General features: G+C 40.6%; 1 protein-coding gene across 1 annotated transcript in view; it reads left to right on the top strand.

Moving 5' to 3' along the window:
* AP1S3 (adaptor related protein complex 1 subunit sigma 3) overlaps positions 1-2,777 on the top strand; it is a 43,572-nt gene extending 40,795 nt beyond the window's left edge. The window contains exon 5 of the mRNA XM_075863968.1: positions 2,481-2,777. Coding sequence (XP_075720083.1) covers positions 2,481-2,516 — 36 coding nt within the window. The 3' untranslated portion in view covers positions 2,517-2,777. The remainder of the gene's footprint in view (positions 1-2,480) is intronic.
* The last annotated feature ends 24,261 nt before the right edge of the window (positions 2,778-27,038 follow it).

A 27,038-nucleotide genomic window follows, 5' to 3' on the forward strand; every position in this document is an offset into this window, starting at 1 on the left:
CCTTATGGAAACTGAATGTGTGTCCTATCAGCCCAGAACTACGTAGGTATGTGGTGGCAGCGAGTTTTGTGTATGGACTGTGTTGGGGTGTGATTAATGCTCAATTTGCAAACGGAGCAGAAGGTAAGTGCAAGATTGAGTGAGTATAAATAAATGAACCCCTTACAGTCCCCCCAAGACACGTGCTGTGAATCTGTGTATATAGCACCACTATTAGTCAATAGGGTTAGAAAAAAATTATTTTGCGGGATCTGTCAAAAGGATCATAATGGATCCATCCTATCTGTCATAGATCCTGTAAAATTAGAAGCGATGATGCCAGTGTGAATAGAGCTGAACATGTAACTGCAAAAAGTTATTATACGGTATTAAATATTTTTTTGGGGTTTATTTACTGCTATTTGGTGATGCAATAGAAAATATTCCTGCCTGTTCTTGAATCATAGGTATGTCATTATAAGGTTTCATTCACACGGCAGAGCCGTGTGCACAGGGGAAATACGGAGCTGCACGGCCTCCGTGTGGTGCCCTACAAGCTCTGTCGTTACCGTATACCTAACGTAGTCTGCCGAAGCATGCCACAATTACAACAGGAAAAAACTCCATATGAAATTGGAAGCATAAGGAGGTACAGGACGGGACAATACACGTGTATGGGCACCGTATTATGTCTTTGTGTAACTCGGAGGTTGTATGGAGCAGTAGTACGGCCATGTACATGAGCCTTTATGTATAATTTTTTACTTTAATAACGTTCAACTCAGCGGCTTGGGCAGGGCATTAACTTCCACTTGTCTGAAGGTAGAACCTATGAAAATGGGTCTCATTGAATTTTTGCAACCAAGAAGAAAGTTTACATCTAGGCTTACACAAATAGAACCTGCATTCTAAAATTAAAAAAAAATCATATACATCCATACCCAATTATTTTTCAAAAGTAGACACTGTACACATTGTAAAAATGGCACTCAACACTCATGGGCGCCTTCATGCAATTTTGCATTGGAGCGTAAAATTGTATATAAAATGCATAAAAAGTCACGCTTGTTGCTAAAGGTCTACACAGAACATAGACTTCAATGCACAGCAACTTCTAAGAATAAAAGTTTGAGATTAGGCGCACGGGGTGATTAGATGTGTAACTATACATCTTCTTACCCTTGTGGTAGGAAAAAAAAGGGGTTACAATCAGAGCGCTCATATTCTCTCTTATTGGTAAGAAGGGAGATGACATGAAGAAAGTTTCCGGTATCATCCTGCAAGGCTGAACAGGGGCAGAGATCACAGTGAAGGTACTTTTACACCTGCCCATTTTGGCCGATGCAACGAGCACAAATCAAAGAGACAGCTTGTTGATCGGCGCTCGTTCGCTCCTTACACAGGGACATAGTATGGGAACGAGCACTCATTAGTCCCATCGCTCGTCCCCATACCTTTGTAACATGTCGGCAGCACGTTTCCCTGTTTACACAGGCAGATGTTCTGCCGACAACGAGAATAATTTACACATTTGAGACGATCCGATCAGCAGATAAAAGTGTATTTGTTCGTTCATCTGCTGATCGCTGCCCTGTTTATACAGAGCAATTATCAGGAACGAGTGTTCTTTGAACGCTTGTTTGCCCGATAATTGGCCAGTGAAAATGGGCCTTTACAGGCTGTGGTCTTTATATTTTAGTCGTGGCAAGAGTTTGATTTCATGATGTATTACATACGCCCTTGTTACCGAAAAGCTTTTAAAGGGTTGTTGCGCTTAGAAAATCCCAATTTAAAAAAAGCCTCTCTCGTTCTAAAGGACCCGCTGTGTCCATGCATTACACGGGCAGCCTATTGACTTAATTGTGAACTTTCTGATGGAGCTGCAGAGGACTGAACACTTGCTGTCGGATTCCTAGCAGGAAGACACACTGTGATCTGCTTATTTTTGGGGGACCCTTTTAAAGAGTGCTTGCCACTAGGTGATATAAGTTAAACAGATCAACTGACCTGAATTGTTCTCTTTCCCTGATTTCTAGTGGGTTTTTTTTCCCCGTGGACCGCTCCGATATAGAGATATGGCCCAGTATTGCTAATTTGCCGTAGTTGGCCAATGGTGGGAGCTGCCTTCCCTGTGTCTGATGCTGACCAATCAGAGCGAGGCAGCTTGAGGGCAGTTCGCGCCCTGTTGGCTAACTACAGCAAATTGGCATATAGGGAGCCAACACAACAATGGTCCATATCTCTTGAACGGGGTGGAGGGGGGTGTCCAGGAAAAAAAAGAAAAAAACCGGCGCTGGAATCAGGGAGACAGTGCCATTCAGGTCAGTAAACCAGTTTAACTTATATGAACTAGTGACAGGTCCTCTCTAAACTGTAGAATCACCTTTGGGGCCCAAATGCTAATTTAATAGTGAATTGTATACAGGTCCTTTCTGGGCAAAAAGTAATAATGTGAATGAAGTGTTGAATATTTATGACTGCCGATATTGTCATGTTTTTAGACAATGGAAGAGTACATGAACAAACCAACATTTTAAGTGAGCAACTTGAAGATCCGTCCATAGGACATGGAGTAGATTCTACAGTGAAATTTCTGATTGGGCAGAAAATGTGGCAAGTGCACTAAAGATAGGAGGACATCGCTGGGCGTTCCTCCTGCCATCCTGCAACAGGGGAGTGTGAAATCCAGTGGGACATGATTACCAAGACTTATTCAACCCTTTGCAGCTGTATGGACCTAAACATATGCAAAGTGAATATACGTATGTAAAGGAAACCTTGCTTTTTAAAGGAGAAATAAAACTTAATATTTTTTTATGTATAATTTGGGTCTTTTAATTATCAGAATAACTGCCTGAAAATGCTGAGCAAAGCAAGGACTGATCAAACAAATTATTTTTATATCTTGATGCAAATTGAAATATTAGGTCGAAATAGACATATGGGGGGGGGGGGGGGGGGAATTCATTACGACCGGTGGTTGATATGCCAGTCAATCTAAAAAAAACGATGTGCCTAAATTACTATGGGGCACAGGCAGGAAGGCCGGCCGTGAACCAGAAAGTCAAATCTATGACAGCTAGGTTCTGGAATAGATTTGTCCTATCATTTATGGCCGTTTTTTGCTGTAAGTTGTAGTAAATGTATTTGGGTCATGGTGGGCCCGCGCCTTTCCGCTAAGCCACGCACACTTTTTCTAAAAATGGTGGAGGTGGTGTAAAAAGTCGCAAAATTAAAGTTTTACACAAATGGCAACTTTTTTAAGTAAAAAAACTTGCGTAGAGTGTTTAATAAATAAGGTTCAATGGAGGGAATTTATCAAAACATAACCGAAAATCTGGCCTTGTTGCCCATAGCAACCAATCAGTGCAGCTGTTCTTTTTTTCACAGTGGTATAAGAAATTAAAACTGAGCTATGATTGGTTGCTATGGGCAACAAGGCCAGATTTTCTTTTAAGACAGTTTTGATAAATGAGGCCTATTCTAAATTTTTCTTGGTGTAGGATGACCGATGTTATAAATCCTGAAAAGGACAAAAAATATCCTTTTTAATGAATGAAAAAAGATTATCACTTGATCAAAGTGTGTTGCAACATTAGATTTTTTAAGTATTTTTTATTTTACTGTTAAGTGTTCTTTAAAGCACAATCTTTTTAACATTGTGTTCATGCTTGCTTGATGCATCTATTATTAGGGGAACATTTGATGATTGCACAGTTTACATGTTATTTTTAAGTCAAAAATTTTATAAGTCTTAAAGGGAAACTCCAATCATCACATAATGTTACATTGAGGACTCCACTGTAGAACAAATCCATCCATCCATCCAGATCCATCATGTCAGCGTTTACCTTGAACATGACTGTGCGCACCTGCCAGTGGTTGCCTGTATAGGGAAAAGGAAATCTCACTAGTGGGTGGAGTCTGACACGTTTATTACCTTGGGAAAATGTGTACCATAGTGATAGCAGCCACTGGCTTCTAATTCTATGGAAACCATACTGTAACCGTGATTACTGGATGCACAAACACTTTAAGCATGCAAACAATGTGTGATGGCTAATTTTTTCCATTTTGATTGGAGCTTGAATGAAATTATTTTTGCCATACATCATTCTTTACTTCAGAAGCTAGTGGAGATATTTTTAAGATCTTCAGGATATTCATGGCAGAACCAGAACATACTTTGATAATTCTGTATTAAAGCAATGACCTGTGTACTTATTTTACGTTGTTCAGACCTCTCCACATAGAGGGCGTGAGAGCATTTGACCTGCATGTTCATCATTGATGCCTCTAATAACCACTCTGGTCTGGATGTTCGTGACATGGCTGCCCTACTTCTTTTTCTTTCTTCTTTTTTCTTTTTTCCTTTATTCTTTTTTCTTTTTCGTACAGAAAATAAAGAAAACCAAAGTACATGTGCAAGTTATGAAAGACAGTGCTGGCATTGCAAACATTAGATTATAGACGGTCAGCTATAATGAAAAGTACACAATATCATTGTGATGACAAATAATACTTCAAATTGTATAATCACTAAAAAGGACAAAGGAAATGAAGCTTGCTCAAATTTTCTATAATGCTTCCATGGCAACAATATTTTCAAGAAAGCATCCCTGGAATAAGTCTCTTTATGAGATATTTCCCGAAATCTATATATTTGGTCCACTTCAGCAATCCAGTGTTCCATAGAAGGGATCTCCACTGAAAGCCAATATGTCGGAAACAGAAGTCTAGCAGCAACCAACAAATTCTTAAAAAGTTTGGACGGGGCAACAGTGATATTTGAAGGAGTGATCGACAAAAGAGCTAAGTCCGGAGAAGGAGGAATATTAGTTTGACAGATGGAATTACATTTATCAAAAATATTTTTCCACCATTTTGCAATCTCGTCACAGGACCACCAGATATGAAAGAAGGATCCTCTCTCCTTGGCACAACGCCAACAAACATCAGAATGGGATAGTGTACATATAGAAGTCATATCTGGGGTTTTGTACCAACAGGACAAAATCTTATAACTGTCTTCCTGTATCCTGACACATCTGGAGATCCTATGTGGAGCAATCAGTACACGAGTTATTTCAGAGTCGGACAAAACTCTGTCTAGGTCTTTCTCCCATAATCAAAGAAAATTATGGAGGGGAAGAGGGAGTAGAAAATATCAGTTTTTTATATATTAGTGAAAAGGGTTTGATGACTGGTATCGACTGAGATAACAAATTTATCAAACCATTCTGAGGGTCCAGAACCCGCATGAGACAGCTGAAAGGACTGAAGCTTTACTTTATGAAGGAGAGCAAAGGTGAGTGAGTTACGGGAATCCCAAGTTTAGAAGCAAGGGAAATGTCATCTAAGACGTTCTCGGAGTCGTCAAGAAGCTGAGTTAAAAGGTAACATGAGGAGGCGACAGAACCAGGGATGCTTTCCTTTAAGGCCAATAGGGCAAGACCTAACAGATCTCCAACCTGTAAAAGAGGAGATGGTATAGAACCAAAGTCAGGTCTTGAGGAGAAATTACGCCATACTTTCAACGTTGCCAAGGTCAAGGGGTTATAGGGTTTGACCCCTTCTACGACCTCTTTGTTAAATAATATTAAAGTGCGTAGAGGAACTGGAGAGAGCGCGTTTGCCACAGATATCCACATCTTGTAAGAGGGAGCTTGAACCCAATCAATAATCCGAGATAAATGTATGGCTTGGTAACATTTTTCTGGATCTGGTAAACAAATACCACCACAAGGCTTCTGTCAGGTTAAGGTTTCTCTAGATATACAAGCTTTTTTTACACTTCCAAATAAACTTGGAGAATAATCTGTTGATATCTGTGAAAAAAGCCCTGGTGAGCGGTATTGGTAAAACTTGCATAAGGTAAGTAAGCTTAGGTAGAATAAATGACATTAGAATGTCTTTTTCCACCAAACTATGAGATATAAGGTATGTCAAATTGTTTCAACAGACAAGGGAGAGAATCGAGAAAGGAGGCATAATTTGGAGAAAACAGCCTAAATTATTCCCAATCTTAATACCCAGAAAGGTAATATGAGAAGAAGTCCAATTATAATCTGAATTATCCGCCAAGAATTTTCTACGAGATTCATATGAGAACCCTAAAGCTTGGGACTTCCCCTTATTGATTTTGAAAAGGTACTAAAGGAGTCCAAAATTTGTTCGTAACCATCGGCTACATATCGTCGGCATAAGCAGATACTTTGTGATCCCTATTCCCAAAGTGTATTCCCTTAATATTAACATCCAATCTAATAGCCTGCATAAGAGTCTCCGTAACCGTTAAAAAACGAAAAAGGAGATAAGGGACACCCTTGCCGCGTACCATTACATATCTTGAAAGAGCTAGATAAAATTCCATTGACTGCCACAGAGGCTGAAGGAGTGGCTGGCTGCCCTACTTTTGACAGCAACTGGTTTTTGTGTAAAAGTCACGCTACATAGTTGCATAGTACGGTTGAAAAAAGACACATGTCCATCAAGTTCAACCAAGGGATGGGAAAAGGGAAGGGAAAAGTTTCTACACATAGGAGCTAATATTTTTTTGTTCTAGGAAATTATGTAAGCCTTTTTTAAAGCCATCTACTGTCCCTGCTGTGACCAGCTCCTGCGGTGACTATTCCATAGATTCACAGTTCTCACAGTAAAGAAGGCTTGTCGCCTCTGCAGATTTAACCTTTTTTTTCTACCAGACGGAGGGAGTGCCCCCTTGTTTTTTGAGGGGGTTTTACATGGAACAGGATTTCACCATATTTTTTGTATGTGCCATTAATATATTTATATAAGTTAATCACGTCCACCTTAGTCCTCTTTTTTCAAGGCTAAATAGGTTTAATTCTTTTAATCTTTCCTCATAACTTAGATTCTCCATGCCCCTTATTAGCTTCGTTGCTCTTCTTTGTATTTTTTCCAACTCCAGGGCATCCTTTCTATGAACTGGAGCCCAGAACTGATGCTTTGTAAAGTGGTAATATTACATCCCTGTCCCACGAGTCCATGCCTCTTTTAATACACGACAATATCTTGGTGGCCTTTGAAGCAGCTGATTGACATTGCATGCTGTTATTTAGTTTATGATCTAAAAGTACACCCAGCTCCTTCTCAACAAGTGACTCCCCCAGTATAGCTCCCCCTAGGACATATGATGCATGAAGATTGTTGGTACCCAGATGCATAACTTTACATTTATCTACATTAAACTTCATTTGCCAAGTGGACGCCAAAACACTTAGTTTGTTTAAATCCGCTTGCAATTTACGAACATCTTCCATAGACTGAACATTACTACATAGCTTGGTGTCATCTGCAAAAATAGAAATAGTTCTATTATTCCCATCCTCTATATCATTAATAAATAAGTTGAATAATAGTGGTCCCAGCACGGAACCCTGGGGTACACCACTTATAACCGGGGACCATTCAGAGTAGGAATCATTGACCACAACTCTCTGGATACGGTCCTTGAGCCAATTCTCAATCCGATTAAAAACTATACTTTCTAAACCTATAGACCTTAATTTACCCATTAGACGTCTATGAGGGACAGTGTCAAATGCCTTTGCAATGTCCAAAAACACTACATCCACAGCAGCCCCTCTGTCTAGGCTTCTGCTCACCTCTTCATAAAAACAAATCAGGTTGGTTTGACAACTTCTGTCCTTAGTAAAACCGTACTATTTTTTTTGTCACGTAATCCTGTATATAGTCCCTCAATAGCCCCTCAAACATTTTCCCCATGATGGATGTTAAGCTTACTGGTCTATAATTACGCAGGGAAGACCTAGAACCCTTTTTGAAAATAGGCACCACATTTGCCCTGCGTCAATCCCTTGGCACTATACCAGTGACAATCGGCGTCATACACTCCTCTCCATTCATTTACACTGCAGATAGCGATATAGCTATATCGTTATGTGCAGTCACATAAACACACTATAACGCTACTCATGTGTCATGACAATGAATATACATTACCTCCAGCCAGGACGTGATGTGTATTCATTCTCCTGACCACTTCTGTAGCGTCTCTGTGATTTACAGCACAGTTGCTATGCTGCCTTATTTAAGCCTCCAGCTTGACATTAGTGGTAATTAAATCCCCTGCCCTCTGCTGACACTGTCCCAGGCACCACAGCAAAGCTGATCAGTGAGCTGCAGAACACCAGAAATGTAAAAAAAAAAATCAATAAATACCTTATTTAAATAGTATGACATTTTCTGACGATACCAATGTGGCCTCCCTTAACTGAGCAGTAAACCGAGATGTATGGCATGAGACGTTAAACAAACCTGTAAAAAAAAAAAAATCTTACAGCTCTGGCATCCATCACGCATAGGCCTATATGTAAAAAAAAAAAAAAAAAAGTATGTTTTTAACATATATACTTCTTTTTATTGTCTGGTATTGAATTGGTATGATGACATATTGTATAACTTAACGCAATTGAAGAACAGTTGATGGTGGACACATCTGTACATTCCCTTTAATATGGCACTTAGGTCCCTGCACTACATGGTGGATTGCATGGTGAGCATTTATTTTTATTGTGTTTTCTCAGAATGTTAAGGATCTTTTACACCCGCAAATATGAGAGAGATGTGCTGCTGACAACGATAATATTTATTGTTGCATAAACTATGTGATCAGCCGATGACTTAGCGTTTGCGCTATGAATGCTTGTTTGCTCAATCATTGGCCCGTGTAAACGTGCCTTTAGGGTCTAAAGGGGTTTAACTGGCAGGACTTGACTCTTAATTTTAAAGACAACTTTTTATTTTTTTAATTAAACATTATTTTCTCATTTTATAAAATGCACAAATTTAGTTTGAATAGTATTTTTTATATTGCTATTATTACATGGACTCTTGGCACTTACTCCAACCCTTTTGATATACCTCCTCCAGTGACTATGCATCGTCCAGTGGCACTCGAGACAGGCCTTATGAGCATGTCATGTGCTGCCTCCCCTCACTCTGTGTTGTATGCAATAAGGGAGATAACACGCTACCCTGAGGCCTGAATCGAGCGCTGCTTGAAGTGGCAATGGTTCTGGGGACAAACAATGGATCTTGTAAACTGGGCCACCAGAACAAGTAAATCAAAAGATGTGGGGGCATCAAGTCAGGGATAAAAAAAGCAATGAGATTTTAAGTAATTTCAACAAGGAGTGGTGGATCTGCTAGGTCACTAGAAGTAATGGGATTCGCCATATTCGCTATTCTCTTTAGCAAGACTGCCTTTTACTTCATAATATTAAGTTCACAGTGACTCTAAACAGATTTAAATCTATTACAATGGTTTCCAAACTCTTCTTGTTATATCTATTATTTTTTTTTTTAAACTCGTTTTATTGAAGGAGATACATAAACACCATGATAAAAGACATTTCTGGGCCCCCGCACAGCGGACATGCCCCGTATTAATACAAAAGTGCGTGTTACAATATCATGTCAGCAATGCATGGCATTACAATCCATCTCAATTTAAACAGAAAATAAACTAGAACATAGTATATAAACCTTTCACAATCGTTCGTAGTGCACGATCCATATTTTCTCAGAACAATAATATATTACCATATGCAGAAGTCAGAGAGCCAGCAAATCCCGATTCCTTCCAAGAGACCCGAGGTATCTATAATGTTGCATCCCATCTTGAACTATAAATTACCCAGACAGATAGGAGAGGCAACCTCTCTCCTCCCCTTCTACAAAGCACCTTAAGTAGGGACTGCTCTAAGAGCCATAGATAAAGCATTGTTGGAGTAGGATGTGAGCTCAGAATTACACCACTGATCCCACACCCGATGAAATTTATCAGGGCATCTTCTGTTAACATAAACAATTCGTTCATAGGGTATCATAGAATTAATCAGTTCTATCCACATAGATTTAGTAGGAGTACGAGTATTCATCCATCTAATAGCAATAGCCTTCCTAGCCATAAATAACGTCTCCCGAAGGCACGTACGTGTTGGATTAGGATACATCCCATCCTCCACCAATCCGAATAAGCAAACTCTTGGTTCCAGTCTAACTGGGACCTCCAATACCCGGGATAACAGGTCAGTAACTTCAGTCCAGAAAACTTGAAGTAGAGGGCATTCCCATATCATGTGATGAAAATCAGCCGGTTCATGGCGACACCTGTGACAACTGGGATTAGGCCGTCTACCCATTTTATAAAGACGGACCGAGGTAAGATAACTCTGGTGTATGATGTAGAGCTGTATAAGCTTATTGTTAATAGCAGGAGAAACAAATCTATGTGACTCTAACAGATCCAATCTGGAGTCCTAATCTAGGGATGGGATCAAGGTCTGCCACCTGTCCATTGCTGGGAAAGCTGCTTTATTTGCCTTCGCATGTATAAGGTAAGAATAGATGGATGAAATTAACCCTCCGGGGCCCTGTGATCTAATGACCCCAATCAAGGGATAGGTGGAAATAGGTGTTACTCTTCCCCTATACTGAACCAGCAGTGAATGGCGCAATTGTAAATACTTATAGAAAGCTTGTCTTGGAGCTTGATCAGTTTCCTCAACTTGAGTAAAGGACAGCATCACATTATTCACAAATAAATCTCCCACCGTCTTCACCCCCAGTGTCGACCAAAATGTATCATCCTGTGAGGGGAGTAACTGATCTAGTGCCGCATTCTGCCATAGGGGTGTTTCCGCTATTATTTGGTCCTCTCCTGAGATCTTAAGTGCCGCCGACCATACATTGCGAGCAACCTTATGTATCGGTAAAGATTTCCTACTAAGGGGAAGCGAGGGTTCTAATACAGGCCAGAGTTTAGGAATATCCAAATAGTTTGCCAGACACAGTTCCATTCCCTCTGGTACGTCAGGTGACACCCAGGCGGCCATATATTTGAGCTGGCCCGCCAGCTAGTATAAATATAAATCAGAGAGGGCCATTCCCCCTAAATCTCTGGGTTGTTGCAATTTTGCTAGCTGTAACTTAGATCTAGAAGATCCCCATATGAATTTAATTAGCTGCGATTCTATTTCCTGTAAAAATGACTTTGGAATATATACAAATATGTGTTGCAGAATATAAAGGCATTTAGGCTGAACCACCATTTTGATAAGGTTGATACGTCCTGCTATGGATAGAGGTAGTCCCGACCAAATCTTAAATTTATCTCGAAACATCGGAATTAGGGGAGCAACATTTGCCTGTACCATGTCAGCGTCTAATCTCGTGATTTGAATTCCCAAATACTTAAAACTAGAAACCACTCTCAAGCCCCCTACCAATGAGCCCACCATAACATTTCTGCTCGGGGAAAAGTACATCAGACACGACTTGCCCCAATTAATAGACAGTCCAGAGAAGTCTCCAAACCTATCAATTATGGTCATTGCTACATCTAGGGACTCATCAGGGGATGACATGAATAGCAACAGGTCGTCAGCATATAATGCCACTCGGTGTTCCACAGAACTTAGGGGTATGCCCCGGTATATCACATTAGATCTAAGTAGAATAGCTAAGGGTTCTACAGCGATTGCAAATAATAGAGGTGAAAGCGGACACCCCTGTCTGGTACCACAAGCCAAATCAAAGTATGAAGAGAGCTGTCCGTTCAAGAACACCGCCGCTCTGGGATGTAGATACAATAAGGAGACCCACTGACAAAACACAGGACCAAATCCAAACCCGCGCAGAACATTAAGTAAATATGGCCACTAAATAGAGTCAAAGGCCTTTGCTGCATCCAAAGATGGCAAGGCCCAGACCGCACCCTGTCGCGATGCAATCTGAGAAACAATCTGGACTCTGCGTAGGTTATCTGACGTACTTCTCCCCTGTATAAACCCAGCTTGGTCAGGGTGGATGATAGAGGGCATAATACCATTAAGTCTATTTGCCAATACCTTAGTTAAAATTTTATAATCTACGTTAAGTAATGCTATGGGCCTGTAGGAAGAACAGCCCAAGGGATCTTTTTCCGGTTTAAGTATCACTACTACTGTGGCCTCATAGAAGGAGTCGGGCAGGGACCCCGCTACCAAGGATTTATGATATGTATGAAGGAGTTCTGGGAGTAACTGCTCTTGGTATCTCAAATAAACCTCTAAAGGTATTCCATCCGGCCCCGAGGCTTTCCCCTTAGACATATCCTTCACTGCCTCAGTCAGCTCTTCCATCGTGATAATGCCATCAAGTAGGAGACTCTGTTCATTAGTTATATTGGGGCAGGTGATAGATTCACAGTATATCTGCAACTCTTCTGCAGTCTTCGTAATTCTAGAGACATATAAGTCTTTGTAAAAATCAGAAAATACAGAAAGTATATCTGACTTAGCAGTAAGAATAACACCATTAGGGCTTCTAATTTTCAAAATAGCCGGGGAGGAAGTGTTCTGGTGGATGAGATGTGCTAACAGGCTGCTGGATTGGTTTCCCTGTTCAAAGTATTTCTGGTTTGCAAAGAACATTTTACGCTTGCTTTTTTCCGTCAGATACAACAAATATTGTCTTCCCGCCCGTAACCAGCTGACCCTATTATTTTCCGATGGGTTCGATACATACGTGGCTTCTAGTACCCTGCATGAGTTAGCCAGTTCCTGTTCCCTTTTAACCGATTCCTTTTTTATATAAGAAATGGAGGACTGGAGACAGCCCCTCAATTAGGCTTTTAATGCATCCCAGTAAGCTGAGTGGTTCGTACCATTTTCGTTGCTCTGTGTGTAAATGTGAATTTGGTCAGGAATTCGATCCTGCTGAGTAAATTGAGTTAACCAAAATGGGTGTATTTTCCTACAGATGTGACTTCTTCTCTGGGACATGGTCAATTTTACCATCATAGGGGAGTGATCAGAAAACACCCGGGGTAAATGTTCCACAGATGCGAGCACCGAACACGCCCGCACATTACCGCAAATGTAGTCAATCCGAGACAGTGCATTTCTCCCCGTGGTATAACGGGTATATTCTAGAACATCCGGCCACATATACCTCCAAAGATCATGCCATCCCACCTCTTCCAGAAATAGCAATAAAGGGAGGGATCTAGTTACACAAGGGGGATCTGTCCCCACATCCGGGCGAAATCTGTCCAATGTAGGATTTGCTACAGTATTATAGTCTCCCATGCAGAGGACCGTAGCTTGGGGATACGCTGATGCAAAGTTGGCTGCTTCATAAAGTACCGCTAGGGACTGTGTTGGGGGAATATAAATGCCCAGGATAACAAAAGGGTGGCTCTCTATCCATGCATGTACAAAAATATATCTCCCATCTGGGTCTTTTTTCATAACTCCTGGCTCCCACCTCAGGGACTTGTGAATTAGTAAGGAAACCCCCCTGGAATATGAGGAGTGCGTGGAGTGTGCTGACCATTGTATCCATGGCTTCCTCATAAATTTAATAGTGTCTGATATTAAATGCGTTTCTTGCAAACATATTATTTGTGGGCCTCCTGCTCTAATCTGAGAGAAGATTTGATTGCGTTTACGTGGCTCTCGCAATCCCCGCACATTCCAAGACATAACACTTAGAGACATCATGCACCGCTTAAAGAACTATCTTTAAAATACAAAAGTAGAAGATTTTAACAAAAGAACAATAGCAGGAGGGGGAACTCAGTCCCCTTATCAAGAAAATCTTCCGAACTAGGGGAATATATCCCCTCTGAAGCACGTGGGTAGTCTGTGTGGAACTGGAAACTCTGCACAGACTATTTCTCCAACCCACACAAGACAGGCATACAACCCGTCATATAAGGACCCGCAATAATATGGGGTAACAAGGCTCCCCAGAACGGTCTAGCAACCTGTTCAAGGACAACCCAGTATCCCAATTCATTAACAACAATATAGGCAAGAGTAAAATACAGTGGTTAAAGAGACTGTACATTCAGTGAACACATATCAGATATACAGATATTATACCACAAAGCAGCAACCTGGATCGGCGCCATGAGGAAGGGAAGACAAAAAAAAAAGTTCCAAAAGCAAAACCGCAGCTCCACGAAAGTCACCGAGTCTCCGTGTCCCCGATTCTAGGTGTCGGATAACAAAAGCAGCAATCACGGTCTGGGATCTGGATTATTTCGGCTGTTCAGCCATTCGTCAGCCTCTCCCGGAGTATTGAAAAAGATAGATTTATCATGATGTACAACTCGGAGCCGTGCTGGGAAGACCATGGAGTATTGAATCTGAAGATCTCTCAACCGTCGTTTAACGCCAACAAATGTAGCCCGAGCTTTCTGGAGCGCTGCAGAGAAATCTTGAAAAATCGTGACCGTAGCGGTGTTGTGAGTGATCTGGCCTTTTTGGCGCGCAGCTCTCAAAATGGCGTCTCTATCCTTGCTGCTGAGTAAACGAACCAACATAGGCCTAGGCATGGCCCCTGGCGGAGGCGGTCTGGCAGGAACGCGATGTGCTCGTTCAACCGCATAAGCCGCAGATAGTGTAGCATCAGGCAGCGTATCCTTGAGCCATTGCTCCATAAATGTCCCTGGGTCCTTGCCTTCAGCGCGTTCTGGCAGTCCCAGGATACAAACATTATTCCTGCGCATCCTATTCTCAAGATCGTCCGATCTTTGTGCCCATGCATCTGCCGCCCTCTCCAGGGCCCCGATTTGCCGCGCCACAGGGGCAGAATCATCCTCTACTTGCGAGATCCGATTTTCGGTGTCACGAACCCGATCTCTGAGCTTCTGGAGATCCTGACGCATCAATCCAAGGTCCACCTTAACCTCATCTATTTTCCCAGTAAGAGAAGTAGTAGACTCACGTATGGCAGTCAGGAGCTGTGCTGTGACTTGTTTTAGTGATGGTTCCGGCTCCTCATCTCCTTGAGGGTCCGCCTCGTCATGCTGCTGTCCAGGAGTAACGGCGCCATAATGGTTACTTGATCTGGCGAACTCTTTGAGGCGATCAGCGGCCGCCGAATTGCGTGTCTTACTCATTTTGAGCTCTCCTCTACTATGCCTGTGATTGCCCCAAGTTCAAGGAGTATTTGCGGGAAGTTTTACGGCAGGATTAGTGCAGAAACACTGAAGCCGGGACGGAGCTTATATCTATTATTTTAATCCGTATTGCGTATATTATGTGCATTATGAGCTGCTCCAAGGATACAGATGTGACCAAAATTGTTAGCAGACTTCATCTTAAATAAGCAAACAACCAAAATGACATGTGGCTGAGACATGAATTTTTGGCACTGGGCAGTACTTTATTTTTTTTTTTTTTTTTAAACTGTACCATTTTTTTTATTATTATTATTTCGAAATGCCTTCATATTCTTCTGATTTAAGTGCATTTTCCAAGTTGTACATGGCCGATGCCAAAGTATCACTGAGTGTCCCTATGATAAAAATGCTATTCTTTTAATAAAATATTTACTGCTTCCTTTTTTTTTTAACATTTAGTGTTAGATGAAATAAAATTTGCGTTTTATGAATAAATCAATCAAAACGGCATTTGCCTAGAAGGTCTATGGTTTGCTGACATGCGTTTTGGTAAATTCCGGTTGAGTCCATTCGACTACCATAAATGCCATTTTTATTCAGACAATGACAAATAGTGCTAATTGTACCTTAAGTTTTTTGGACATTGATGTGCTTTGAAATTGAAGGTCAGCTTGGATTTGGCCACCATTTAAACAATCTTTCTCATTCAACCTTGGGTTAGTTTTTTTTCCTGTGCCCTTGTCCAGAGATTCCAGACACGCTCCCATAGGCTGTTTATTTTTTTTCTTCATTCTTTTTAACTTATGTAGTGTGATGCGCAGTAAGACAAATACTTTTCTCCCCTAAAGATAAGGCAGCGCAAAATGATCGCTGTTTGACCGAAGTACAGCCCATCATCATGAAGTTTTACTGCGAATCGGTAGTCCTGTAATGTTTGCTCATGACCGCACTTTGGACCCAAAATGACAATTCCAAAACGACACCATTAATTGGTAAAACCACATGCCGCAGTAGTTTTCAGCTACAATGTGGGTGCACTCAGACTGGCCCACGGCTTCTACGTGTGGACTTGAGTTAGTGGTTTTAAGAATACGAACACCTCTGATACTAATTCAGAGGCAATTGCTTGAGCTGGAAGCTATGTAATGATCGGTGCTGGAAGTAGAAGGCTCTGGTTACAATATAGCGGCCGTGCTGCAGTAATCCAGCACGGCCGCTATACAGTGGTCAGAGCCTTCTACTTCCGGCACCGATCACTGCATAGCTTCCAGCTGCCTCTGAGGGCCAGAACAGTTGATCGGTGCGGGGCCAAGGTGTTGAACTCCCACCAATCATATACTGAAGACCTATCCTGTGGATAGGTCATCGGAATAAAAAAACAGCCCAGAACCTGGACAATCCCTTTAATTCTAAGCATACAATGACATTTTAGACATTCACTGACATTGGTAAGATGTAATTGAATAATGCTCACAGCACAAGCTAATTCACTTCGGGTGTTCACAACTCAAGTCATAAGCGCCATTTGTTCGTATCTGCATAATCTCATTAGTCTGGCATACTTCACACTCCTGACGTATGTGCAGAATTGGTGGAAAGTTATTTTACTTGTTCAGTTAGAAACATATGGAAACTTGTCCAATCTGCAGAACTCGATCCGAGCTAATCGTTTCCTAGAATCATTCCCAGAAATGCACCTCAAACAGAATACGGCGATATCTCTGAGAAGGCTGGCTCCTGCACATACTGAAAATGATCATCACAAAGAGCAAGGAAGATTTGGTGCTTGGATACCTGTTGCTTAGCAATATTATCAAGGCCTTAACTCATTCGTGTGTAGCAGCAAGGAATGGACTTGGCTATTACGATGCTTCTAAAGGACAGATAAAATATTAAAGTTAATGTACATGCTATAATCCATGCAGATACATTCATGCAAAATGAAGGGTACAATTCTAGCGGGAATGGAAGCAATATATTATCTTGCATATAAAGTTCTGACAAATTATGTTATCGGATAATTAAAATCGCATTTGTCACAAATTAGAAGCCATATTTCTTGCTAAAACTTGCAAATGGGAGAATCCCAAAGAATTCTCCAATTTGGCTCCCTAATGCAATATTTGATACGGTGGATTCAATTACTACAGATATTCTGTGGTAGGGGGAAAAACACGCTGGAATCTGGAATCATTAAGGGCCCACCCAAAATTGTGTGGACTCTCAATACCAGATTATAGAAAGTTCTATGTAGCTTCTCAGGTATGACTACTGATTTTGACTGATATGTCTATTCTTAAATATTCATATTTTATCTCTAATCCTAAATTTAATGATATGCCATCCTTTCCGTCCTAAAAGCAAATCTTCTACGAAAGTCAAAAGGGGCTAATTTGCCTACAGCTTACATGTTGCAGAGCTTGTGGGATAAAATAAAAAAGGATTTGGATATTTGGGGTTTTAATACTGTTACACCTATTTGGCATTAAATAAAAGTTGAAGTTCACCACTTTTGGTGGAAGTATTATACTTCTCACAAGTTATTGAGAATAAGATTATTAACACTTTTGATTACTTATTGGCTAAGGTTGGCCTATCGTCTATGGACTATTTTTATTATTTACAATTAAGGCCTCATGCACACGACCGTGCCCGCAATCACGGCCCGCAATTGCGGGCACGGCCGGCCACCGACTGACAGCCGCATTTTCGGGCCGTGCTCACATACAAAGTATGGGAGCACGGCCCGCAAAATGCAAAAGAACGGACATGTTCCATAATTCCCGGAACATTTCCACGGCACGGACACCCTTCCGTAGTGCTACGGAAAGGTGTCAGCATTCAATGAAAGTGAATGGCTCAGTTTTTGCGGACCGCAATTGCGGTCCGCAAAAACTGAGGTTTTTTACGGTCGTGTGTATGGGGCCTTAGTCACTATTTAAGTAGGATGTTGCCCACATTTAAGAGGGATAGGGAAAGTTCTCCCATGTTGGAATTTTTAATCAATTCAACCACAAAGAAAGGGGCCATGGCAAAACTATATAGCTTTCTACAGAAGCCCAGGGTGGGGGGCTTTAGAAAGTGGAAAGATATTTGTTCGCAACTGACAGAAGCGGACTGGGACACAGTTCTAAAATCTATCTGCAAAATCACTCATAATCCTTCACTGCGCTCATCAAAATTGTTCATATTTTATATGGTTTATTCTTCTCCTAAATGTATTATTTTCTTGAGGCATTAAACAGGATTCCAATTCTGTATGACCTCATCAGCTAATTTAATGCCTCTTTTATGGTGTTGTCATAAATGACACCATTTTTTGTAAGAAATCTTTCCTATTTGTCCTTTTTGCTTCAGTATTGAAGTTTTAGCAGAACCTATGCTGTGTATTCTGGGGTCAGATTTAAGTTTAGTTGGTAAGGTGGAGACTAAAAAAATGGTCTTATTGGGAATTCTTCTGGCAAAGAAAGTTTATATGTCAAAATTGGAAATGTTATAAACCTGCTTTGGTATCCCCTTGGGTATGCCTTATAAACAAGATTGCAGTAATTGAAAAGCTCCGAGACCCAGTTCTCTTTTTTGAAAGGTTGAAATTTTGGATTATGCCATTTCTAAATTTGGATGAATATATGTATATATTTTTCTTCTTTCCCTGGCGGCTGAGGTGGGAGTGTAGGGTGGGGGGTTTGGGCTTTGTATATCTTGTTTGTTATATTGTAATATTATATTTGTTATGCAATAAAGAGGAAAAAATTATATAAAAAAAAAGAAGTGAATCCCAAAGGAAGCAAAAATATAATATAAATGACGTTTTTTAAAAGTAATCTTCTTTGCGTCAAGACATTTTATATGTAAGCTGCCTGGTGATTAGGTGATCGCCACAAGTCTGATTGCTAGAACCCACATCAATCATCTCCTCTCACTGGGGAAGCTGCAGTATTATGGTTAGTATCATACGTAATGCATTCAAATTAATCGGTGAATATGTAAGAAATGCCAACGCTCAGCTCATTAGAGCAGGAATCACTAACTATTTCCGTTCGCTCTCCACTCTGGCTAATAGACCCCCTATGATGTCCAAATTCCATCATAAGGCATATAGAAAAAGTTGTTCTTTTAGGACAAATATCGTAGGATGAGATTTTTTTTTATTTTTATTTTGTCATTACTATTAGTGAGATGATTCAATTTTAAAAAAAAAGTGAGATTAAGAAATAGCCGTTTATACTGAGGCTTCTATGTTAACAAAACTCATTTAATTGATTGAATTAGATGTGTGTGTAGAGATGCAACTGTGACAGTAATATTTTTTGTCCAAAGAGCGACCTTGTAGTGTTTGTGCACGTTTAGTGTTACCATGGTGTTTCTTTATCTGCTAGCAAAATGGTAAGCACGTAGTTGCCATGTATAGAATAAACCATTTTCAGCACAATAAAGACTATGATGGGTGTTATACTGCCATATGTACATCTTTTGTTCAATATTCTGTGTTACGAACACAATAAAACCAATATGATTTTCTTGCATTTGTTTGGTCTGGCAAGATATTTGTTATAAGAAATGTGTTATTATCACAAACTACAATTTTGGTGTTTAACCCCAGAGGTTCTAACAAGCAATCCAGAAACTGTAATTTACTAATAAATGTATCAACTTAATTTATTGTAACAGACCACTTCAGTATATTTTTCTTGAATTCAAAAGAAAACTATTTCCACTGTAAATATTGTAGATTTACTTTGGTACAAAAGGATATTTATAAGTAAAAAGCATTTATATTAACCAGTCCTTGAGAACAGGGGCGTAACTAGGATAGAATGGGCCCAATAGGAAACTTTTGACAACCCCCACCCTCCTGATCTTGAACATTTATCAGTTCTGTGTGCAAGGTAAAAATACAGCTTACCTGCCAAGTGTACTCTTATTAACCTTTAGTTACAGGGTTACGAAAATTGTAACAAACAGTTAAGCACTGATGTTTAAAAAAAAAAAAAAAAAAAAAGGATTACTTAATTATGCTATTTCATAGTCATGATAGTTAATAAAAAAAACTGACCTGAAACTCAAAGCAGCGGGACAGGAAAGACTTCTTTCTATCTATTATTGCAAACTTGTAAAGTGTAAAGACGAGGGGTGAGTGTAGCCTTATTTGTTATGTCACAGCTATCCCTGGATGCACCCCCCCCCAGGCCATCCCATCTATGGTAGACCTGTATTACCAGGATTTCATAAAATGAGTGTGAAGGGCTCTGCAGGGGGGGGGGGGGTGGATCATCTACCCCTCCCCGTGTAGAAAGTGCCGCATACACTGTGCCCTCTGTATATAGTTTACACACACACACACACACACACACACACACACACACACACACACACACATATATATATATTTACATATATATATATATATATATTATATAATGTCCAAGAATATTAGAGTGTTAAAAACTATCTTAAACTTGTATATTGTAGACCTACATAAATCTAATTGGGAAAAATAATGAGCCTTCTTAATGCAATCGAACAACCTCCAAAATTTGCGGAAGTGGGTATTCACTCTTTTCGTTGATCTTATCAGCCCAGGTAGTCAATTCAAAGCCTTAAGGATCTGTCCTTCTTTTTAATAAGAAAGAATCTGTCCTCAGCAGGAAAAGCAGACTTCTGGATGAAACCACTTCCCAGATTTGCCTTAATATAGGCTGACATCGCCTCAATCAGGTGGGGAAAGTGGATACATCCTACTCCTAGCACATTCATAGGGAGGCTGCACCAGAAGAGTCTCTGCTTTCTGTTTGTAGAAAACGTGCTCAAAGTTCAGATATTGAGGTGGGACACCAAACAGAGGAGAAATTGACATGAGCAGACCAGATCTTGGAGGCAGAGCTGGAAGCAGAATAATCTCCAGAGATCGATCTGACCGGATGACCAATCTATAGATGGTGAGTGTCATCTGAGCCAGGATAATCCCAAGAGGACGGAATACCTGTAAAGATGAAGGACAAGGTGGTAAATCTCTGTAGTTTGAGAAATTCCCACTGTTCGTTAACTGGCGTGATCCTGTGGGATGAGCGATCCGTTGACGGAGGTGAGTCTGGAGTTTTTTGATGGGGGAATACGCAATGAAACTTTGCTGCATCCGAGTCCATGAAAGCATGGAAGGATTCATAAAGAACCTTGAAGCTTAAACGGGTTTTCCCATCTTGGACATTTATGGCAAGTCCACAGGATATGCTGTAAATGCCAGATAGATACGGATCCTGCCTCTGACTTGTTTGGATCCTGCTGCTTCCCAGACGCTTTCTGATGAGGTGGTTGGGAGTTACGGAAACAGCTGAGCTCGCTGAGCTAGGCTGTTTCCAAAACTCCCATAGAAGTGAATGGAAGTTACCGAAACAGCGTGGCACAGCAAGCTACTCTGGTCCCGGAACTCGGGCGCTGTGGAAACACCATAGTTCGCCGTGCTACGCTGTTTTCATAAAACCCATTCACTTCTATGGGAGTTACAGAAACAGCGTAGCTCAGCAAGCTCGGCTGTTTCCGTAACCCGACCATCTCATCAGGAGGTGGCTGGTAAGCAGCGGGAGCTAAGCTAGGCAGAACCGGGTTCATAGGGCCCCAATATAGAGATAGGTGTGGGTTCCAGAGGTGGGACCCGCATCTATCGGACATTTATGGCATATCCTGTGGATAAGCCATAAATGTCCTAGATGGGAAAACCCCTTTAAGGTAACGGTTACAAACAATTTATTATCGGGGCAAAGTAAGTGTAAGGCCTAATGTCCCCTTTGCCCACAGTAGAGTGAACAACAGTTGAAAAAATGAACTGAATATCCCTTTAAGGGTACATTTTAGATATATGCAGTTCTGACACTTCATTTCAAAATTCTTTAAAATCACTGGGACGCTCAATTTCACATTTGAGAATATTTGTAGATTGGCCCATAAAAATAAGAGGATGATTTCTCAACTATACTCCAAATTTAGGAACTTTAGCTCTACTGTTTCTCCATCCCAAGTAAAGGGGTGGGAGAAGTAAATTAGCCCGAACCCTGATATCATTACTTGCAGCAGATTTGGGAGAATGTTCACACTTCTTCCTGCTCATATAATGTTACAGAAATACAAACTTTTTACTAGATGGTACCTAACGGCCGTTTACCTTCTCTCCCCCAGTCCGTCCCTCCCTTCTCCGATTGACAGGGCCAGGCAGTGTAGAAGCAGTGATCACGCCTGGCTCTGTATTCTCGTGAGGGCGCCTCGGCTCCTGAATCGGCGCATGCGCTGTACATCACTGGAGTTTCACGGATCGGATCGGCTCTACTATGCATGCGCCGGATTAGCGTGATGTAATCACCGCATGTGTACTAGAGCCGATTTGACCCGTGATACTTCAGTGCTGTACTGCTCATGCGCTGTTTCAGAAGATGAGGCGGGCTCACGAGAATACAGGGCCAAGCTTGATCATGTCTTCTATACTGCCTGGCCCTGTCAATCGGAGAGGAAAGGGAGGGAGGGACGGACTGGGGGAGAGAAGGTGGATGTTTGGAGCAATGAGAGCAATTGTGACGCCCTTGTTGCTCTAAACAGCTCATTTGCATATTAAGAATAAACTTAAAGGGGGTTTCCGAGATAAAATGACTATGTGCTAATGCTTGTAATTTATTAATGTAAATACATTTGTAATATGCTTACATTTTCCAAATTGGTCCCGTTTCCAGATGCTGCCGTGGGGTACTTGACGGGTGATGTCACTCTCTGCCACTGTGTTGATCTTCAATAATTTTCCGGGTATACGATACGTCACTTGTGACGTGCCGTGTATGGGCTGTACTGTTGTACCGCTCATAACGTGCATGCGTGGTCCCTGCTGTTGTCTCGAATATACTATTTACATTAATACATTTCAAGCATTAACACATAGTCATTTTATTTCAGAAAACCCCTTTAACTCTGCAGTGGAGCCACGCATCCGAAAATAATAACTGCATTAGAATCAGGTGGGGCTACACTATCTTTCTGTACTGATGCTTTTATAGGTCAATTTCTGGTGACAGACACCATTTAAAAAACAGCATAGACTGCTAAAGTATTTTCTTTTCACTGTTAAGTTGACTATTGCTATAAGTTGGAAGTCGTAATTACCCTCCTTTAAAAAAAAAACATGTACAAATTCCAAAAGTTTTGAATGTATTTTTGTGATTTAAATGGCAAAAATCATCGGTATGAGGCTATTTGGTCACAACTGCGAGACTCCTCCTTCTGAGTGTGCCCCCCAAGAGTGAGATGTTCTAGCTGACATGGAGATTTCCTAGTTACAGGCCCTCTTTCTTTCTTGCCTAGTCACCCATGATCTTGAAATTTAATTATTTTAATGATGAACCTTTAATTTTGCTGTTTAATGTTGTTTTCCCCATTTCCCCTCCCTTCTCTTTTTTCCCCCCTCTGATATTTTTTCTTTTATCTTCTCCTTTTGTTCCACCGCACTTGACTTTGACGTGCTGAGGCACTGTGTTGCCCTACATGATTGTATGCAATTCTTTTTCTGTGTAGTTTTTTTTTATTTTTTGTTTACTTTGCTCTGTTCAGGAGTTTATAGAAAATTAATAAACTAGTTTTTAAAAAACATGAACAAAACATGAGCACTATAGATAACACATGGCCGGTGGGTGCCCTGTTACACATTTTACATTGGTGCCCAGAAGCTTCACGTTTACTGCACAATGCATTATTTTTTTCTAAATATAGTTTTTTTTGTGAATCGCATTATTGTATATAATCAGGCATAAAATCTCATTGTATTTTCTATTTTTGTAAGAATACATTCCCCCCATTTTTTATTTCAAAGAACATTGCTGGTCTTTTGTATAACAATTGGAAGACCGTTTTCTATGGAAGTTATTGAAAATGTCTCGGTCGTCAAATAAGCCAATATCTTTTGTTCTGCTTTGAAAAGCTACACATAGCTCCAAAATATGTCACTGTACTTCCAACCAGCACACACCTACACAGCATCTTTTACTGGCAAGGATATAGCATATATCTGCACATGGTGATTCCTAAAGAGAGTATGGCTGTTTGTGTTTATAATGATATCATTTATATACTAATCTCAGATATAAAAAGCTTATTGTGTGTGTGTATTATAGCCTACTGAACTGTGTTTCAATGGTCTGGGAAGCTGTTATTAAGGTGAAGTTCACACTTGCCATAATTGTTGCAGGTTTACAAAAGTGTACAGTTCAGTTCACATGATGCAGAAAAAATCAGCCCAGATTCTAGGGCATTCTGCGAATTTTCAAATATGTGGTTTATTTGTGCAGAGGATTACACCATTTGCAATGTAATCCAACGGTCGAAATACTCAGAATATGTGACGTAAAGTACACATGTAACACATTCAGATTTTACTGTGGTTTTGTCGCAGATTTGCTGCAAATTCTGCGGTGGCAAACTTCCACCACATGTGAACTAAGCCAAATTTCTTGGTATTTATGGACCTAGTTGGCAATATACTAAAATGTTATTACTATACTCAGGGCCGCACCTGCCATGAGGTGAGGTATGGCAGCCGCATCAGGCAGCGCCACCGAGCTAAAAACGGGGCACGGCATATTGTGGCAGGGCCAGGGGGACGCGTGGGGAGGGCAGGGAAGAATACTTTACCGTGCAGCACGATAGGCGCACCACTGCTAGTACACTCCCCCTCTCTGATGCTGCACGCGCCGTGAGAGAGGAGCATAGAGAACCTGGAGGTCTGCGGGAGGAGCGGCCGAACGCTCTCTCCTGAAGAAAAGAAGAGAGCGGCTGGTAAGTAATGAGGTAAGGGCAGGAGGCTGAGTCGTTGTTAAAGACTAGAGCAGCAAAGTGCCGATTACTGCACTCAGCCTCCAACCCCCACTAATTTAAAAGGCCGCTACCATACTGAAAAGGGGGGGGGGGGTCATCATAATCTATCCCAAAAGGTGCAATCCCTTTAATGTAATCTAGTACCTGTCACCAATATCGGTGTAATTTTGGACATCTCCAGAGTAAATTAATCAGGTCAGCATCCGGAGAGCCACACTTTGGACAGCTAACAACTGATCTATAACCCATTTTTGCAATTTTTTAGGCCTATAGTGTAATCTATTGATTACCATAAAATGAGAAAATCTATGTGCAATATTGAGTGAAACATATTCCAAATTACAATGAATTGATTCCCATTGGGGCTCATTAATTGGTCCCAAGCCCCTTATCCACTTATTTATATTAGTGGATTCCATATTATTTTTAAGGCCTAAACTCAAATGTTTATAACAGAGTGAAATTACCCCTTTACAGTGAAATTTATTTATCAAAATGTCATCAACGGAAATGGTTTAATTCTATATTTGTGTTTATCTTTAGTGAAATTCCATGCATGACATAATTGAAGATAGGATAACCAACCATCTTTTGGTAACCCAAATTCCAGCTGGAGAGCCTGGAAGTAGCTTAGATTACCAATCTCAAATAAATTAGATAGCTGCGTTATCCCGTGCTTAACACAAATCTGTGAGTCCTGTATGCATATAAATTCATATAAATAAAAATTATTCCAAAGAGGAGTAAATTCCAAATAACCCCCATACGTCTCCCGCCAGACTTTACCATATAATCTTGACAAAGGCTGGCTCCAAAGAATATCGGGGACTAATCAGCACTCCTGATTCTAATATTTGAGGAATACTCCAACCCTGCCCATACCCCCTCTCTTGTAATATAATTTTATTGAGAGCAAGATGCTTCCAATATATGAATTGTTACAACTGCGATGCTAAGAAATATTTCAAGAAATCCGTCAAAGCAAAACCCCCATCCTTAACCGATCGGCAAAGTTTATCATATTTAATACGGGGACACTTTCCCCTCGAAATCAGATCCTGAATAATAGATTGCAGAGTTGTAAAAATAGTACGAGATAACCATACCGGAGCATTACCACATTTATGAAGCACCAATGGCAGGATTACATTTTAATTAATGCTATTCGTGAGGCATATTGAGGTAATATCCTGTTGCAGATTTAACTTTATGTCTTAAGGTAACAAATAATGGGAAATTATTCAGTGGCCCAAAATCTGACACTATCCCAGAAATTGTAATACCTAAATATTGAATAGAGTCCACCACCTGAAGTTTTTGTCCTCCTAGTGCAGAATTAGAGTTAAAAGCCATCAATGACGACTTTTCCCAATTAATCTATATGCCTGCGAACTCACCAAAGTTTTCATACACTTCTATGACATGACCAATATCAGATGTGTCTCTAAGAAATAGTAGCATGTCAAGGAAATTTTTTCCTCCGTTTCACCCATTAAGAATCCTTTTATCCAACTAACTTTTTTTATTCTAACTGCTAGGACCTCAATAAGTATAATAAATAACAGTGGGGGAGAGGGAGCATCCCTGTTGGGTGCCTCTAGACAAAGAAAAAAAGGGGAAGAAACCACCACCCATACCTATCCTAGCCCTAGGACTGGAGTATACGATTTTTATTCATTTTAGAAAACTATCTCCAAAACCAAAAGCCCAGAGTACCTCCCAAAGAAAACCCCATTCCACTGTGTCGAATGCTTTGCAAGTATCCAGAGACAATATAGCTCCCTGTGGAAATTTTATACCACCATATTGAATATTGGTAAAGGCCCTCCTGAGATTGCAGGAGATTGATTTCCCAGGAAGAAGCCCAGTCTGGTCCGGACCCACCTGGGAAGAGATAACTGCCATAAGTCGATTGGCCAGAACTATAGTTAAGATTTTCATGTCAATTCAAAAGCGCAATAGGCCGCTAGGATCCACAGTCACTGGATCTTTACCCTTTTTAGGGATTAGAATAATATTTGCTTCCATCATAGAAGGGAGAAGTTTTCCCTGGGAAAAAGAAGAAATAAAAACATTGTAGAGGGGCTCAAAGGCCTAGTTCACACAAAGTTTTTTGCAGGCAAAAAATTCTGCCTAGAAAAATCAGCTCCAGGTTTTTTGCACCACACGCGTTTTTTTTTTGGGTGTTTTTTGTCACTTTTTTTGCCGCGTTATTGTTTTAGGTGTTGTTTTTACCTCTTTCTTCAACAGGCAAAGGAAAAAAACACAAGTA

The sequence above is a fragment of the Rhinoderma darwinii genome, chromosome 4, assembly GCF_050947455.1.
Source record: "Rhinoderma darwinii isolate aRhiDar2 chromosome 4, aRhiDar2.hap1, whole genome shotgun sequence".
NCBI classification, from domain to species: Eukaryota; Metazoa; Chordata; class Amphibia; order Anura; family Rhinodermatidae; genus Rhinoderma; species Rhinoderma darwinii.